The sequence below is a fragment of the Callionymus lyra genome, chromosome 16, assembly GCF_982586985.1.
Source record: "Callionymus lyra chromosome 16, fCalLyr1.hap1.1, whole genome shotgun sequence".
NCBI lineage: Eukaryota > Metazoa > Chordata > Actinopteri > Syngnathiformes > Callionymidae > Callionymus > Callionymus lyra.
Genome location: NC_141833.1, coordinates 4,388,340 through 4,402,500, shown reverse-complemented (window position 1 = coordinate 4,402,500; position 14,161 = coordinate 4,388,340). Strand labels below are relative to the sequence as shown.

General features: G+C 40.1%; 2 protein-coding genes across 2 annotated transcripts in view; both read right to left on the bottom strand.

Moving 5' to 3' along the window:
• Nucleotides 1–5,017, bottom strand: part of LOC148063305 (B-cell receptor CD22-like) — a 9,563-nt gene extending 4,546 nt beyond the window's left edge. The window contains exons 1-5 of the mRNA XM_087811025.1: nucleotides 4,990–5,017; nucleotides 3,678–3,903; nucleotides 3,562–3,620; nucleotides 1,304–1,531; nucleotides 961–1,236 (exon numbers count right to left, since the gene is read on the bottom strand). Coding sequence (XP_087667151.1) covers nucleotides 961–1,236; nucleotides 1,304–1,531; nucleotides 3,562–3,620; nucleotides 3,678–3,826 — 712 coding nt within the window. The 5' untranslated portion in view covers nucleotides 3,827–3,903; nucleotides 4,990–5,017. The remainder of the gene's footprint in view (nucleotides 1–960; nucleotides 1,237–1,303; nucleotides 1,532–3,561; nucleotides 3,621–3,677; nucleotides 3,904–4,989) is intronic.
• Nucleotides 5,018–10,105: 5,088 nt separating this feature from the next.
• On the bottom strand, nucleotides 10,106–13,448 carry LOC148063304 (B-cell receptor CD22-like). Its single transcript, XM_087811749.1, has 7 exons — nucleotides 13,184–13,448; nucleotides 11,833–12,090; nucleotides 11,501–11,764; nucleotides 11,041–11,298; nucleotides 10,826–10,904; nucleotides 10,691–10,751; nucleotides 10,106–10,446 (listed from the first exon to the last, which is right to left on the bottom strand). The coding sequence occupies exons 1-7, from the start codon at nucleotides 13,446–13,448 to the stop codon at nucleotides 10,375–10,377; spliced, it is 1,257 nt and encodes a 418-aa protein (XP_087667875.1). The 3' UTR covers nucleotides 10,106–10,374.
• Between the last annotated feature and the right edge of the window lie 713 nt (nucleotides 13,449–14,161).

Here is a 14,161-nt window from a genome sequence, read left to right as displayed (position 1 = left end):
GGATGGATGGATGGATGGATGGATGGATGGATGGATGGATGGATGGATGGATGGATGGATGGATGGATGGATGGATGGATGGATGGATGGATGGATGGATGGATGGATGGATGGATGGATGGATGGATGGATGGATGGATGGATGGATGGATGGATGGATGGATGGATGGATGGATGGATGGATGGATGGATGGATGGATGGATGGATGGATGGATGGATGGATGGATGGATGGATGGATGGATGGATGGATGGATGGATGGATGGATGGATGGATGGATGGATGGATGGATGGATGGATGGATGGATGGATGGATGGATGGATGGATGGACTTTATTGATCCCTCTGGGGGTCTCTTTTGGGAAAATGCTTACCCTACCACTAAGGAAGAGACCAGCCAACCTCTGGAGAAAACTTATTTTGTACCAGTGATGTTGTTCTTTTGGTCACTACCCACCGTCCATGACCATAAGCTAGGTTGGGGATGTAGATCGACCGGTATGCAGAGAGTTTTGCCTACCTATTGGCTTTGCTCACTTTTTACCACCACAGATCACTGCAGCTTCGACATAACTGCTAACGCTGCCCTGCCTGTTGATCTCACACTCTATTCTTCCTCCACTTGTGAACACGACCACAAGAAAAAAGACACGAGTCTGATGAGGATGATTTTTCGCAGAATTCACACAGAGACGAAAAATCTCTATATTGAACTTAAGCTGGCATCTTGATTTTTTTTCTCCTTTTATTGTTGGTTTGAAAATGATGTTGGCTGGTGAAGAATATATTTGAAGACCTTTTAAATCCAACAGATGTCAATGTATATCAATCAAAATTTCTACTATTTATAGGTTTTTCGTAAAATATTATGTCCATAGGCCTGCTCTCCGTAACAGATGCTATTTCTGCTTCCAGGAAATTTAACAGGTTGCTAAGCGGACAGTAAAGAAGTTTACTTACATTGCACATCAATATTGACTGGTTGTGACTTTGTTTTGACTTTGATTGTGCCAATCATGGTATCAACTGAGCAGTAATACTCTCCAGAGTCTGACAACTCGACAGCACTGAAAAGCAGGTCTTTTCCCTCAGAAATCTGCTGTGAGATCTTGGTCTTCTTGTACCAGGTATAATTTAAACCCATGCCTGATCCAAAGCTGCACATCAGATTAACCGGATGACCCTGAATGACCTCACCCGGTGGACTCTGCACCACTGAGGGTCTTGATGGAAAGTCTGAAAGGAAGGTTTGGACACATGTTAGTGATAATTGTTTCTTTCAGTCAGAGTGATAAGAACTTACACAGCGGAGCAGATGTGTGTAGATCGTGACCCTCAAAACCACACTTGATATAATCCCCAGGTAGTACATGTGCTGTATAATACTGTTCCTTCCAGTTGACTTTATATCTGTTAATGAACCAGTTGTACGACTGCTGGATGGTAAGTTTGCAGCTGCTGCGACACATCAGGCTCACTATGGTTAAATTACTAATGTCATCTGGAACACCTTCCACGTGGACCTGCAGATCTGAAGAACATCATTCATTAGCAGTGAAGTTTATAATAAACGCTTGTCAATTCACATCAATACTTAACCTGAAAGTGGAGGGGGTGGATTTCGATCACCATATGAAACGGTTAAGTTTGATTGATGCTAAAAACTGTAAAAATTAAATATTTATATGTGTGTCTATGAGTGTGTCTGCCTGATCTTAATGTCTTACAGACTCTCTAACCACTAAACAAAATGTCTAGGCTAGAGACCTGTCAGTGAAGGTTTTCAGGTCAAGGGAACCGGGGTGTACTCCAAGAGTGAACGATACATCAAGTGTGGAGGAATGGTAACAAAAAGTTACCATTCTACAATAGTCTACACAGATTGCATTACACACCAAGAAGGCAGAATTATAGATGTGAAGGAGAGCTTCAAATATATTGGCATATCACAACAACATGAGTAACACAGTCCAGGCAATTTTCAGCTATGCTCTACGACAGGGGTCTCAGACACGCGGCCCGCGGGCCAATTGCGGCCCGTGAGACGTTATTTTGCGGCCCCCACCTTAATATGAAAGTTTAATGTTAGTGCGGCCCGCGAGTTTTATATGAATGGCGCTTGACAGCGTTGTGTGCGGAGCTGAAGGAATCTACCAATCACGGTGTGGTATATGGCTCTCGGGGGCCAGACATTGACGTCACTTGCGTGATGCAAGCAGAGATACGTTTGTTTCAACTAGACCCGCACACGCTCTTCCTCCCTCCCTCGCTCGCCCGCCTGCTCGCTCTCTCTCTCTCTCTCTCTCTCTCTCTCTCGCTCTCTCTGTCACTGTGTGTGTGATATGACGCCAGATAACACTCAAGGAGCCGTCACTTTTTTGCGCTCGCTATCCCGGTACTTTCCCGGCTATTATCCGCCGACCGCCGTGTCGCTGTAGGGAGGAAAAGCGGAACGACACACATTGCGGAAATAACATTGTTCTCCGTGCATCGGCTAAATACAAATATATTCCACAACCCCAAACATGTCTTTTTCAAAGCCTGAAGTGAAGAGAAAGGTTAGTAATGATTCCAGGAAAAGTGGGAGATGCAATATTTCTTTTTTGAGCACAGGGGCACTCAACGTGTCTTATTTGCACAGAGAAAGTTGCGGTGCACGAGGAATACAATTTGAAACTTCATTATACTACTAGACATGCTGTGGAGTATGCAGAATACCAGGGAGATGAGAGAGTGAACCGGGTTGCAAATTTTAAAACCAGTCTACTGAGGCAACAAGATTTATTCAACAAAAGATTTATTTATTTACTTAATTCTCATTTTGTTCATTTATACTTTGATTTTATTTTGTGTTGAAAATAAAAATGAAGACAAAAAATATTTTTTTTAAGAAATCTTTTCTTGCTGCCCAGCCTCACCCAGACTCTGCATCCAGTGGCCCCCAGGTAAATTTAGTTTGAGACCCTTGCTCTACGAAGAAGATGAAGGAAAACCCCTGCCGGTAGTCAAAAGGTGTTACAGCCTGTAATGCTCTCACCATGCATTGGGGGGTTTGCACAAGAGTCCAGTATCCAGTGGCTTTAAGCAAAGTGCAAAGTAGGGGAGTGAGCATTAGTTAGCATCAGAGCCACTTCTGTACATGAAACTAATCTCCATTACTACTACAAGAAGTTGGGCTCAAGAGTCAAAGGGCTAAGTGAATATCTCATACAGTGGAAACTAACAGAGAAGGTACTAGACTAGAGGAACCATCAGCAGTGGAGAAACCCTTGTACCACAGAAAGAAAGCTGAAGCTCCTTCTAAAAACAAAAAATGTTCCTTCTGTGGGAGGAATAAAGTAATATCTTATCTTATCTTAAGTTGCTGATATTATTAAATCCTACTAAGGTCTAGCAATGAATAAATAAAATACCTACAAAATAAAACAGTTTTCACATAATATTTGACCTCATGAGGGCCACTGAAATTCAGTCAAAGGGCTGCACACTATGCCTAGGTCTGTCTTACTGGGTTTTCTGAAACATGAAAGAGAAAGACATTTGCAAGGACATGTAACTAACCTGTGACCGACAGTTTGATTCCAGACCCGACAGTGTATTTATCCTCTGTGGTGATGAACCTAAACATGTATTCGTTGGCGTCATCCTGAGTCACATCAGAAATGTTCACTGTGCACCTGTTGCCACTGCAGTGATGCTTCACTCGACCCTTGTACTCTGGCATCATCTCCAGACCAACAGTGTTGCTTATTCGATCACTAGGAAACCATAAGGTCTTGAGAACTGTCTGAGGTGGCGTGTCTGGGTATGTAAAGGTGCACTCCATTTTCACAGTTGATCCTCTTAATGCACAGATTGCATTAAGAGTGTAATTCCCACCGAAGACATTCTGACCGTCAACCGCTGCAGAAAAGACAGGCAAGTGAAACAACAACAAAACATTGCATCTCCATTGCATAATCTGATGCGAACAGATATTGATTGAAGACATAATTCGTTCTTTTGCACAATTTACAAAGATTTTACCAGATGGGAAACAAAATCGAACATTATAAGAGTTTTAAGACAAAGTATGTTTTTAGCCCAGTCTAGTTTCTCAGTCAGAATGTATTAACTTGCTCTATAATTCACCTATTTATATTTCGTAAGTTTAATACTTCACCTACTTAGTTGTCTGAGAATGGAAACAGAAAAAAGATGTGGTTTGTTTTTATATATACTCTTCTAGTCATTCACATTCTGCTGTATTTGAGACAAAAAACTTATTTGATTCACCAGACCAGTAAGTGTAGACTTCAGGGTGTTACTGACCATTGTTTTCATCCAAATTCATCTTTTTACCATTCAGAACCATTGATAAAGGGCAGCCGTGGTAGAGTACACCCTCATTGAAAAAGCATCTATTTCCGGGAATGATGAAAAGACTGTGAAAAACGTTGTTACCAAGTTTAACACCCAATACATCCCGGATGCCATGGGGAAAAATCAGAAGAACTGGTTGTAAGTTTCAATGAACTTTCAAAGCAATTCTGAGGATAAAAGCTGGTTAATAAACAGGACGAGAACCAGACTGCTCACCTAAAGATAAGGTTTTACTGTCAGTAAAGTGAGAATCAAAATGCAAGCATTGAATGAGTAATGTATGAAAACTGAATGAGAGTCATAACTGCCTGATCTCTATTTATTAGATCTAAACGTGTCAGAAGTGAATGAGGATCATATTGGGTAGATTGATTTTCAAGATTTTTAGGTCCTAAACACCGAAATGTCATTAGGTAAAGAATTTAATCAGAGACAGAGGGATTGAAAAGTATTATCGCTGCTGTACATAACATCTAGGTTGTTTTTTTTTAACTGAACATTGGATAGACAAGTGAAGATGGTTTTAAAAGGTTGGCAATAGAAACAAAAGATAAGAACACATACTTTTTCTAAAAAAAACATCTAGATCAGGTGAGTTTTGTCCTAAAACAATAAGGTGAGCATTACCTTGAATGTAGAGAAGGATGAGCAGAAATTCTGCCTTTACTTTTGAACACATGTTGCTACTGTTGGTAGACAGAAAAAGCAATAGAAAACCGCTGGCACTTCCTTTCACTGAAACCTGCGCAGCATAAACGCTCACAACCACAAGGGCAGCTTCGTACATACAAGAACGTTTTTCAAACACACCTCTGGAGGAATTGTATGTAATGATATTTGAGATGGCTATGTGGCCAAAATAGATACTTGGTACAAATTATTTTGATAAACGGTAAATACTTTAAAAGATAAATGGTATGTGGTTATACTTCTATACACCGAAAACCCTTTGTGTTGCAGTCATTTTTATTCGAAAGTCTGTAAGTGTCACATGGCCACCGAACAAGAGACTTTCAAAAAACTTACACAAGACATGACATTGCAGCTACACTCTTCTGCCACTTGAGAGAGCCAGAAACAATATTTTACACAATGCTGCTTTGCATAACGACTAAAATCTAAGACACTTTTCACATCCACAGTGGCAAAACTATTCAGCTATTCAGAAGTATAAACAATTGTTTCTTACTGCTTTTTCTTACATGTCATGAGATTATATTTTTTTCTATGCCCTTATTTATTTATTTTTTCTTGTAAAGGTGCAGGATTTTGTTGTATTTCATTTTTTATCTTATCTTTTTAAAGATAATTACTGATTCCTGTATATGATATTATGTATTTAATTTTTTAAACACTTCTCAATATTATCCTTCCACTGTTCCTAATAAATGTAAAAATAATAGACTATATATACACAACTTAGTTCATTTAACCGACCACAGTTGGAAACATGCATTTATAATATTATGGATTACCTGCAGCTGATATGATGAGTAGAAATGAACACGAAAGTTCACATGAACAAAGACTTTAATATAAAAGTTACCTTTTTATTTTATTGTAGTGTTACAACCATGACAAATCTCTAAAACAAACAAAATTAAATTTGTAAAAAAAAGTTTTTTTGAGTCCACAAACCCGGGCGAGTAACACAAACAGATCCAGACAGTTGTCGCGTTCCGAGATTGCTGTGTTGCCTGCACTGTCACCATGGCAACAATCAGCTTGTTGTTTTTGTTTTCTCCTCCGTCGGTACACACTTGTCGTGCTCTTCTTCTCAAGTTCTACCGGTTCCAATGAGTGAGGGGAAACCTCTGGCTCCTCTGTTTGTGGAGGGTCACGTTTATGCAGATTGCTTGAGGCCAAAGAGGATTGGATGTTCTGGTAGAACCTGGAGAATCACACTTTAAATCAGGGGTCTCAGACACGCGGCCCGCGGGCCAATTGCGGCCCGTGAGACGTTATTTTGCGGCCCCCACCTTAATATGAAAGTTTAATGTTAGTGCGGCCCGCGAGTTTTATATGAATGGCGCTTGACAGCGTTGTGTGCGGAGCTGAAGGAATCTACCAATCACGGTGTGGTATATGGCTCTCGGGGGCCAGACATTGACGTCACTTGCGTGATGCAAGCAGAGATACGTTTGTTTCAACTAGACCCGCACACGCTCTTCCTCCCTCCCTCGCTCGCCCGCCTGCTCGCTCTCTCTCTCTCTCTCTCTCTCTCTCTCTCGCTCTCTCTGTCACTGTGTGTGTGATATGACGCCAGATAACACTCAAGGAGCCGTCACTTTTTTGCGCTCGCTATCCCGGTACTTTCCCGGCTATTATCCGCCGACCGCCGTGTCGCTGTAGGGAGGAAAAGCGGAACGACACACATTGCGGAAATAACATTGTTCTCCGTGCATCGGCTAAATACAAATATATTCCACAACCCCAAACATGTCTTTTTCAAAGCCTGAAGTGAAGAGAAAGGTTAGTAATGATTCCAGGAAAAGTGGGAGATGCAATATTTCTTTTTTGAGCACAGGGGCACTCAACGTGTCTTATTTGCACAGAGAAAGTTGCGGTGCACGAGGAATACAATTTGAAACTTCATTATACTACTAGACATGCTGTGGAGTATGCAGAATACCAGGGAGATGAGAGAGTGAACCGGGTTGCAAATTTTAAAACCAGTCTACTGAGGCAACAAGATTTATTCAACAAAAGATTTATTTATTTACTTAATTCTCATTTTGTTCATTTATACTTTGATTTTATTTTGTGTTGAAAATAAAAATGAAGACAAAAAATATTTTTTTTAAGAAATCTTTTCTTGCTGCCCAGCCTCACCCAGACTCTGCATCCAGTGGCCCCCAGGTAAATTTAGTTTGAGACCCTTGCTTTAAATGTTACTTTCCATAAGAAACATATAAAAATAAGATTCAACTTCTGACATTTCTTTTAGTCGGATCATAATCATTTTTTTTGGAATTTACTCATATGAAATTGCTTACAGCATTTTTCTTCAGTTGTTGTAACATCAACTTCCACCTAAATTTCTTTCCTTCTTTCACCTCCATTTTTAACATTCTTCATCTTCAACATGACCTCTGTCGAACCTCTTGATTTGTCTAAAACATCCGTGTGCATGTCTCGCAACACTAACTTTCTCGCTAAAAGTTTCCTTTTTAGTCATTGAGACATATTTAAATTTGATGATCACTATTTCTAACAGTTTTTCATCATGGATTTTAAATACAGTATATCATAATATTAATGCTACTGAATGAAATCGTTTTCTTGTTTCCAGTAGGGATTTGAACATTCACCGATTTGCATTAATACAAATAAGCAAGAGCTGCATCGGTAGATTCAAGGTGCATCGGTGTAATTTGCGGGTGAATTAACGATGCATCTGCTCCAGCCTTTTGCATCAAATGAAATGCAAGGGTAAAATTGATTTCCAAGGCACCCTAAACGCACCATCACGTCCTCAGGCACTGACACAGAAGTTACATCAGACAACAAACTTTAACAAAGATGGATGCGCGAGTGACGAGACATTTGATGAACCTAAAAAGATTTGCAGGTCAAAATTGTGGAATTATTAATTTTTTCCAGGACGCAGGTCAACCTGACACTCTTATATTCAAACAATGCCGTGGATCTATCAAATATGTTGGCAACACAACGAACCTGGCGACAAGGCGTGAATACCTCTGTGGCTTCTCCTCCCTCATTTTATCAGTTTAGATTTCTCAAGAAAAACTTGACACTTTAGTTACATTAAAAAGGTTTCATGCAGTGAAGTAGTTGTTGACATGAGTATTGTTTAATTGCCAGGGTTTAAAGTTACGAATTCCAATATTCCTATACTTTATTTATTAGAATTCTATTGTTACTGCAGTTTAATTCATTTGAATCCTCTGCCTGTACATACTGAATTATGGAATTGATTATTATTTGTTTTTCTCTATTGAAAACAACCATTGAGGGAACATTGCTTTTACTTTTAATGTAAGAAACTGACCAGACTATTACATTCTCAAACACTAAATGACTGTGTCTAATGATCACATATCAAAACCCAATTATCTTATTATATTATTATTATTATTATATATTTTGTTCTGATCTAGAAGCCAAAATAATTGTGATTAGATGATCAAACTGGAAGTTTATCGACATCAAAAAGGATAAAGCAGAAGTTATACTCAAAAAACATAAAACAACTAGACCCACAGTACTGTGATGATCTTTCCTGTCTTGCCAACGGTGAGGCCTGAGTGAACCCCGACTCTATAGCCACAGAGTGCTGCAACCAGTAAAAGATAGAAGACAGCAGCTAGTTACACATCTTTCCAACACTCCGTCATTAAATTGCTTTGTATTAACTATAGACTTTTTCTGTGCATCGGCTTGAACAGTGGTTACAGTCAAATAACTCTTGTCTTATCTCAGGGTCAAGGTGACCCAGTACCCGGAAAAAACAAATCTGTTTGTGGTATCCCTTGTGTTTTCTCTGGGTCAAGGGGAACTACCTCTGGGATATTAAAGAAGTTAAAGGCAGTCCAGATAAGCTCATGTGGCACAGAGGCGAAGACCTTACCCTATACATCAAGCAGGGAGATTGGGAACTGAGTGATGTTCATTGCATCCTTCTCCTTTGGGATCAGGACACCACCTGCCCTATGCTATACTTTGAGTATGATCCTCTTCTGCCATACTGTCCTCATGATCCTCCTGAAGGAATCTACAAACATCCGGTGTGTTTTTATACACTTTTAACGGGACTCTGTTTGGCCAAGGAGCTGATGCTGTTCTCGTCCGATGGACAATCTTAATCTAAAATGTTATACTTAGAATCATAATAATGATACTGTAAAGGGCTTTTTGTCCAGAACTTTTAGGGTTCTCTTGATGACAGATTTTAAAGGCTTCAATACATTTTCTGACGTATGAGACCAAGTTCTATAAAAGTAGTTTATGTGGCTAAATATCATGGCATGCATATAGACCTTTGACGACCCTGTAGTGAGAAAAGGTCTAATATGTTTAAAATTGGAGAAATTGAACTTAAGATGTTCACAGCTCCTCGGATCATAGTGTGTTGTTCTCAGGTCCTCCTCTCTGTTGTTACCAGAACTCCACTTTTCTCCATGGTGAAGAGAGTCTTTAGGAACAATCTTTCTGGTCTTCCCCCAGACTGGGCGGTTAGCTGCTAGCCCAAGGCCTCCTTCTCTTCCTTGCTCAACATTTCCCATGATGTCAGCATGTCTGAGAGCTGATGTTGCCTCCTCCACTGCCCTTGCTGGTTTCCACTTGCGCCTATAGGCCAAGGTTGGTATATTCTCCCTCATTACATTACATTACTCAAGACTGGTGAGGGGCAGGTGAGGACACTGTCTCAGTAGAGGACTGTGGTTTTGAGGCAGCGTGGAACTCTGAGGAACTCCTTCAAGCTTCTCTACTGTTGAGATCGGGAACTCATAGATCATAAAAAAATGTCTTATTCAAATATGAGCCCATCCACGTACCCTTGTTTGATATTTTTTTTAATGTTTCAAGAGGTATTGCTAGAAAACAGCCTGGTGTCAACTCTGATCTTAGTACGCCACAATATCGGTCATTTAATATATTTTTTTCTAAGTACAATTCAATTGGTCCCTTAGGGATTCATTTTATCAAAAGAAGACTCAAGTTCTAGCAAGATTACAGCTGAATTTTTATTAACTGAAAGAAGTTGATTATGTTCAAAGTATTCAAAGTATTTTCTTATTTTAAGAAGCCTTTTTAGGCAGCAGAGCAGAATTTAAGCGAGCTAGACATTTTAAAAGATTACAGCATCAAAAGTAGAGCCAGTTAGTCAATTAGTTTGCCACAAAAGCTAAATATAATAAATTAATAAGTGGGAGAAGCACTTAACTTTACAGCGACTTTACTGTTACAACCACGCTGTCAAATCTCCACAAATTTAACCACATCGTACTCTGTGTCCTCTTCAAGTCTCGGAATGACGGCAAGATCCCTTTAGGAACTGATGGAAGTGTATACATGGTCGTCCTCCTCTACTACATCATTACACTCACGAGTCGACTTTCGCTGTAAACAAATCACAAGTATTAGTTAAATGACTAGAGGAGGAAGATAATAGCAGTTGAAGACTGAGGTAGACCAAAGGATCAAGTCTAGATGTGTGTTCTGGTCTGTGTCAAAACATGTGACTGAGACTAGATCTTTGTCTATGGTTTAAACTGTTTTCAACTCCACCTAACAAAAGTTACTATCAATGGATCTGAGTTTTGCTTCAAGTTTCTCCCTCTCATAATCAATACATGTGCTTTACCTTAGCGTGGTACTCGGCTCTCCCTGCAGGTTCTGGAGATGGTTTAAAGAACTTGAGTCTTCTGGATCATCAAAACAAATAAATAGTTACATTCAGCATTTAGAATACAAACAAGATCAAAATAGGAGGATTTACCCAAAAATGAGTACACCGGTGAATAGTAGAAGCAAGAAGAGAAGACCAGTGATGGAAACAAGAGGTATTTTCATTGGACCTGCAATCAGCTAAATTCATTAAAACAATCATGAAATTCATCCGTTTATTGCTGCAATTTCAAAATCATGGAAGGAGGTGTGGCACTTGTTGCTACAGACTGACTGTGAAAATCTCCTAGAGACCATCGGACATACCTGACACAACATTGAGCTGAAAGACAGCCTCACTGTGGCCTCTGAGGTTCTGGGCTCTACACACATAACTCCCTGCCTGTTCAAGTTTGACGTTGGTGATGTTGAAGATTTCTCCGGTTGCTACAGTGGTCATGTCTGCTTCAATGAACCAAGTGAAGTTAGATGGGGGGTTAGCATCACTGCTACAGGTCAGACTGACTGAGGCTCCCTCCATCACTTCATCAGAGCTCACAGACACTGATGGAGGCCTCGGAGCATCTGGTGATGAAGATGATTGACATCAGTGCACATCAGAACACTCCAACAAAACACACGATCAAACGGTTTTTTTTTCCAAATTGGACATTAATTAGAACAAGTTGATGTTCCCCAGCACAGCTCAGAAGGAATGTGGTGTGACATCACAGTTGTCTCTGAGTCAGACCAGAGAGTCCTGAATTGCCTGGACAAGTAAACTCACACTGAACATCAATGATGACTGACTCTGAACTCTTCCTCCCAAACATGCCATCAACTGAGCAGGAATACTCTCCAGAGTCTGATGAGAGGACCGGATGGAAGTGCAGGTCTTTGTCCTCAAACATCTGCTGTGAGAGCGCCGACGACTTGTACCAGGTGTAGTTCAACTTAAATCCAGGACAAAAACTGCACGTCAGCTTTACTTGATGACCCTCAATGATGTCACCGGGAGGACTTTGTACCACCAAGGGTCCTGTTGGGTTTTCTGCAGGTGAAGGTGTGGACATATTGGTGAAGCAATTATATTTCTAAATCATGGACTTTCAAACATACCTGACACAAAACTGTGATGCATGACAGTCAGACTCTCTCCTCTGAGGTTCTGGGCTGTACACTCATAACTCCCTGTCTGCTCACATTTGACGCCAGGGATGATGAAGATTTCTCCGGTTGCTACAGTTGTCGTTTCTCCTTTCATAAACCAGGTGTAGCTAGCTTGTGGGTTGGCATCACTGCTACAAGTCAGACTGATCGAGGCTCCCTCCATCACTTTATTTGAGTTCACAGATACTGATGGAAAGATCGGAGCATCTGAGAAAATTGACATAAGATGGATCAAAATACCTGCTGAGAGTCCAAAGGTCAATCTTTCGGGTCAATTAAACAACTCAATTCACATCAATAATTAATCTGAGAGTGGAGGGGGTGGATATTGATAACCCTATGAAACTGTTAAATTTTATTGATGCTAAAAACTGTAAAAATGTGTGAAATTAAATATTTATATTTGTGTCTTTGAGTGTGTCTGTCCGATCTTAATGTCTTAAAGACTCTCAAACCAATAAACAAAATTTCTAGGCTAGAGACCTGTCAGTGAAGGTTTTCAGGTCAAGGGAACGGGCTGTAGTCCAAGAGTGACCGATACATCAAGTATGGAGGAATGTTAACAAATAAAAGGATAGATAGTCTACACAGATTGCATTACACACCAAGAAGCCAGAATTATAGATGTGAAGGAGGGCTTCAAATACGTTGGCATATCCCAGCAACATGAGAAACACAGTCTAGGCAATTTTCAGCTATGCCCTACGAAGAAGATGAAGGAAAAGCTCTGCCGGTAGTCAAAAGGTGTTGTAGCCTGTAATGTTCTCATCATGCAATGGAGGGTTTACACAAGAGTCCGGTATCCAGTGAGTAGCAAAGTGCAAAGTAGGGGAGTGAGCATTAGTTAGCATAAGAGCCACTTCTGTACATGAAACTAATCTCCATTACTACTACAAGAAGTTGGGCTCAAGAGTCAAAGGGCTAAGTGAATATCTCATACAATGGAAACTAACAGAGAAGGTACTAGACTAGAGAAACCATCAGCAGTGGAGAAACCCTTGTACCACAGAAAGAAAGCTCCTTCTAAAAACAAAAAATGTTCCTACTGTGGGAGGAATAAAGTAATATCTTATCTTATCTTAAGTTGCTGATATTATTAAATCCTACTAAGGTCTAGCAATGAATAAATAAAATACCTACAAAATAAAACAGTTTCTACATAATATTTGACCTCATGAGGGCCACTTAAATTCAGTCAAAGGGCTGCATGTGGCCCCTGGGCCACACTATGCCTAGATCTGTCTAACTGGGTTTTCTGAAACATGAAAGAGAAAGACATTTGCAAGGACATGTAACTAACCTGTGACCGACAGTTTGATTCCAGACAGGACAGTGTAATTATCCTCTGTGGTGATGAACCTAAACATGTATTCTTTGGCGTCATCCTGAGTCACATCAGAAATCTTCACTGTGCACCTGTTGCCACTGCAGTGATGCTCCACTCGACCCTTGTACTCTGGCATCATCTCCAGACCAACAGTGTTGCTTATGCGATTACCAGGAAACCACAAGGTCTTGAGAACTGTCTGAGGTGGAGTGTCTGGGTATGTAAAGGTGCACTCCATTTTCACAGTTGATCCTCTTAATGCACAGATGTTTGGACTGCAACTCCCACTGAAGACATTCTGACCGTCAACCGCTGCAGAAAAGACAGGCAAGTGAAACAACAACAAAACGTTGCATCTTTATTGCATAATCTGATGCGAACAGATATTGATTGAAGACATTATTTGTTCTTTTGCACAATTTACAAAGATTTTACCAGATGGGAAACAAAATCGAACATTATAAGAGTTTTAAGACAAAGTATGTTTTTAGCCCAGTCTAGTTTCTCAGTCAGAATGTTTTAACTTGCTCTATAATTCACCTATTTATATTTCGTGACTTTAATTCTTCACCTACTTAGTTGTCTGAGAATGGAAACAGAAAAAAAGATGTGGTTTGTTTTTATATATACTCTTCTAGTGATTGACATTCTGCTGTATTTGAGACAAAAAACTTATTTGATTCACCAGACCAGTCAGTGTAGACTTCAGGGTGTTACTGACCATTGTTTTCATCCAAATTCATCTTTTTACCATTCAGAACCATTGATAAAGGGCAGCCGTGGTAGAGTACACCCTCATTGAAAAAGCATCTATTTCCGGGAATGATGAAAAGACTGTGAAAAACGTTGTTACCAAGTTTAACACCCAATACATCCCGGATGCCATGGGGAAAAATCAGAAGAACTGGTTGTAAGATTCAATTAACTTTCAAAGCAATTCTGAGGATAAAA

Excerpts from the sequence above, each read along its gene's own strand:
- LOC148063304 (XM_087811749.1), bottom strand. The coding sequence starts at position 13,448 with ATGGAGTGCACCTTTACATACCCAGACACTCCACCTCAGACAGTTCTC. Across the intron at positions 12,091-13,183 it reads AATCAAACTGTCGGTCACAG|ATGCTCCGATCTTTCCATCA; the intron begins GTTAGTTACATG and ends CAATTTTCTCAG. Across the intron at positions 11,765-11,832 it reads GCATCACAGTTTTGTGTCAG|AAAACCCAACAGGACCCTTG; the intron begins GTATGTTTGAAA and ends CTTCACCTGCAG.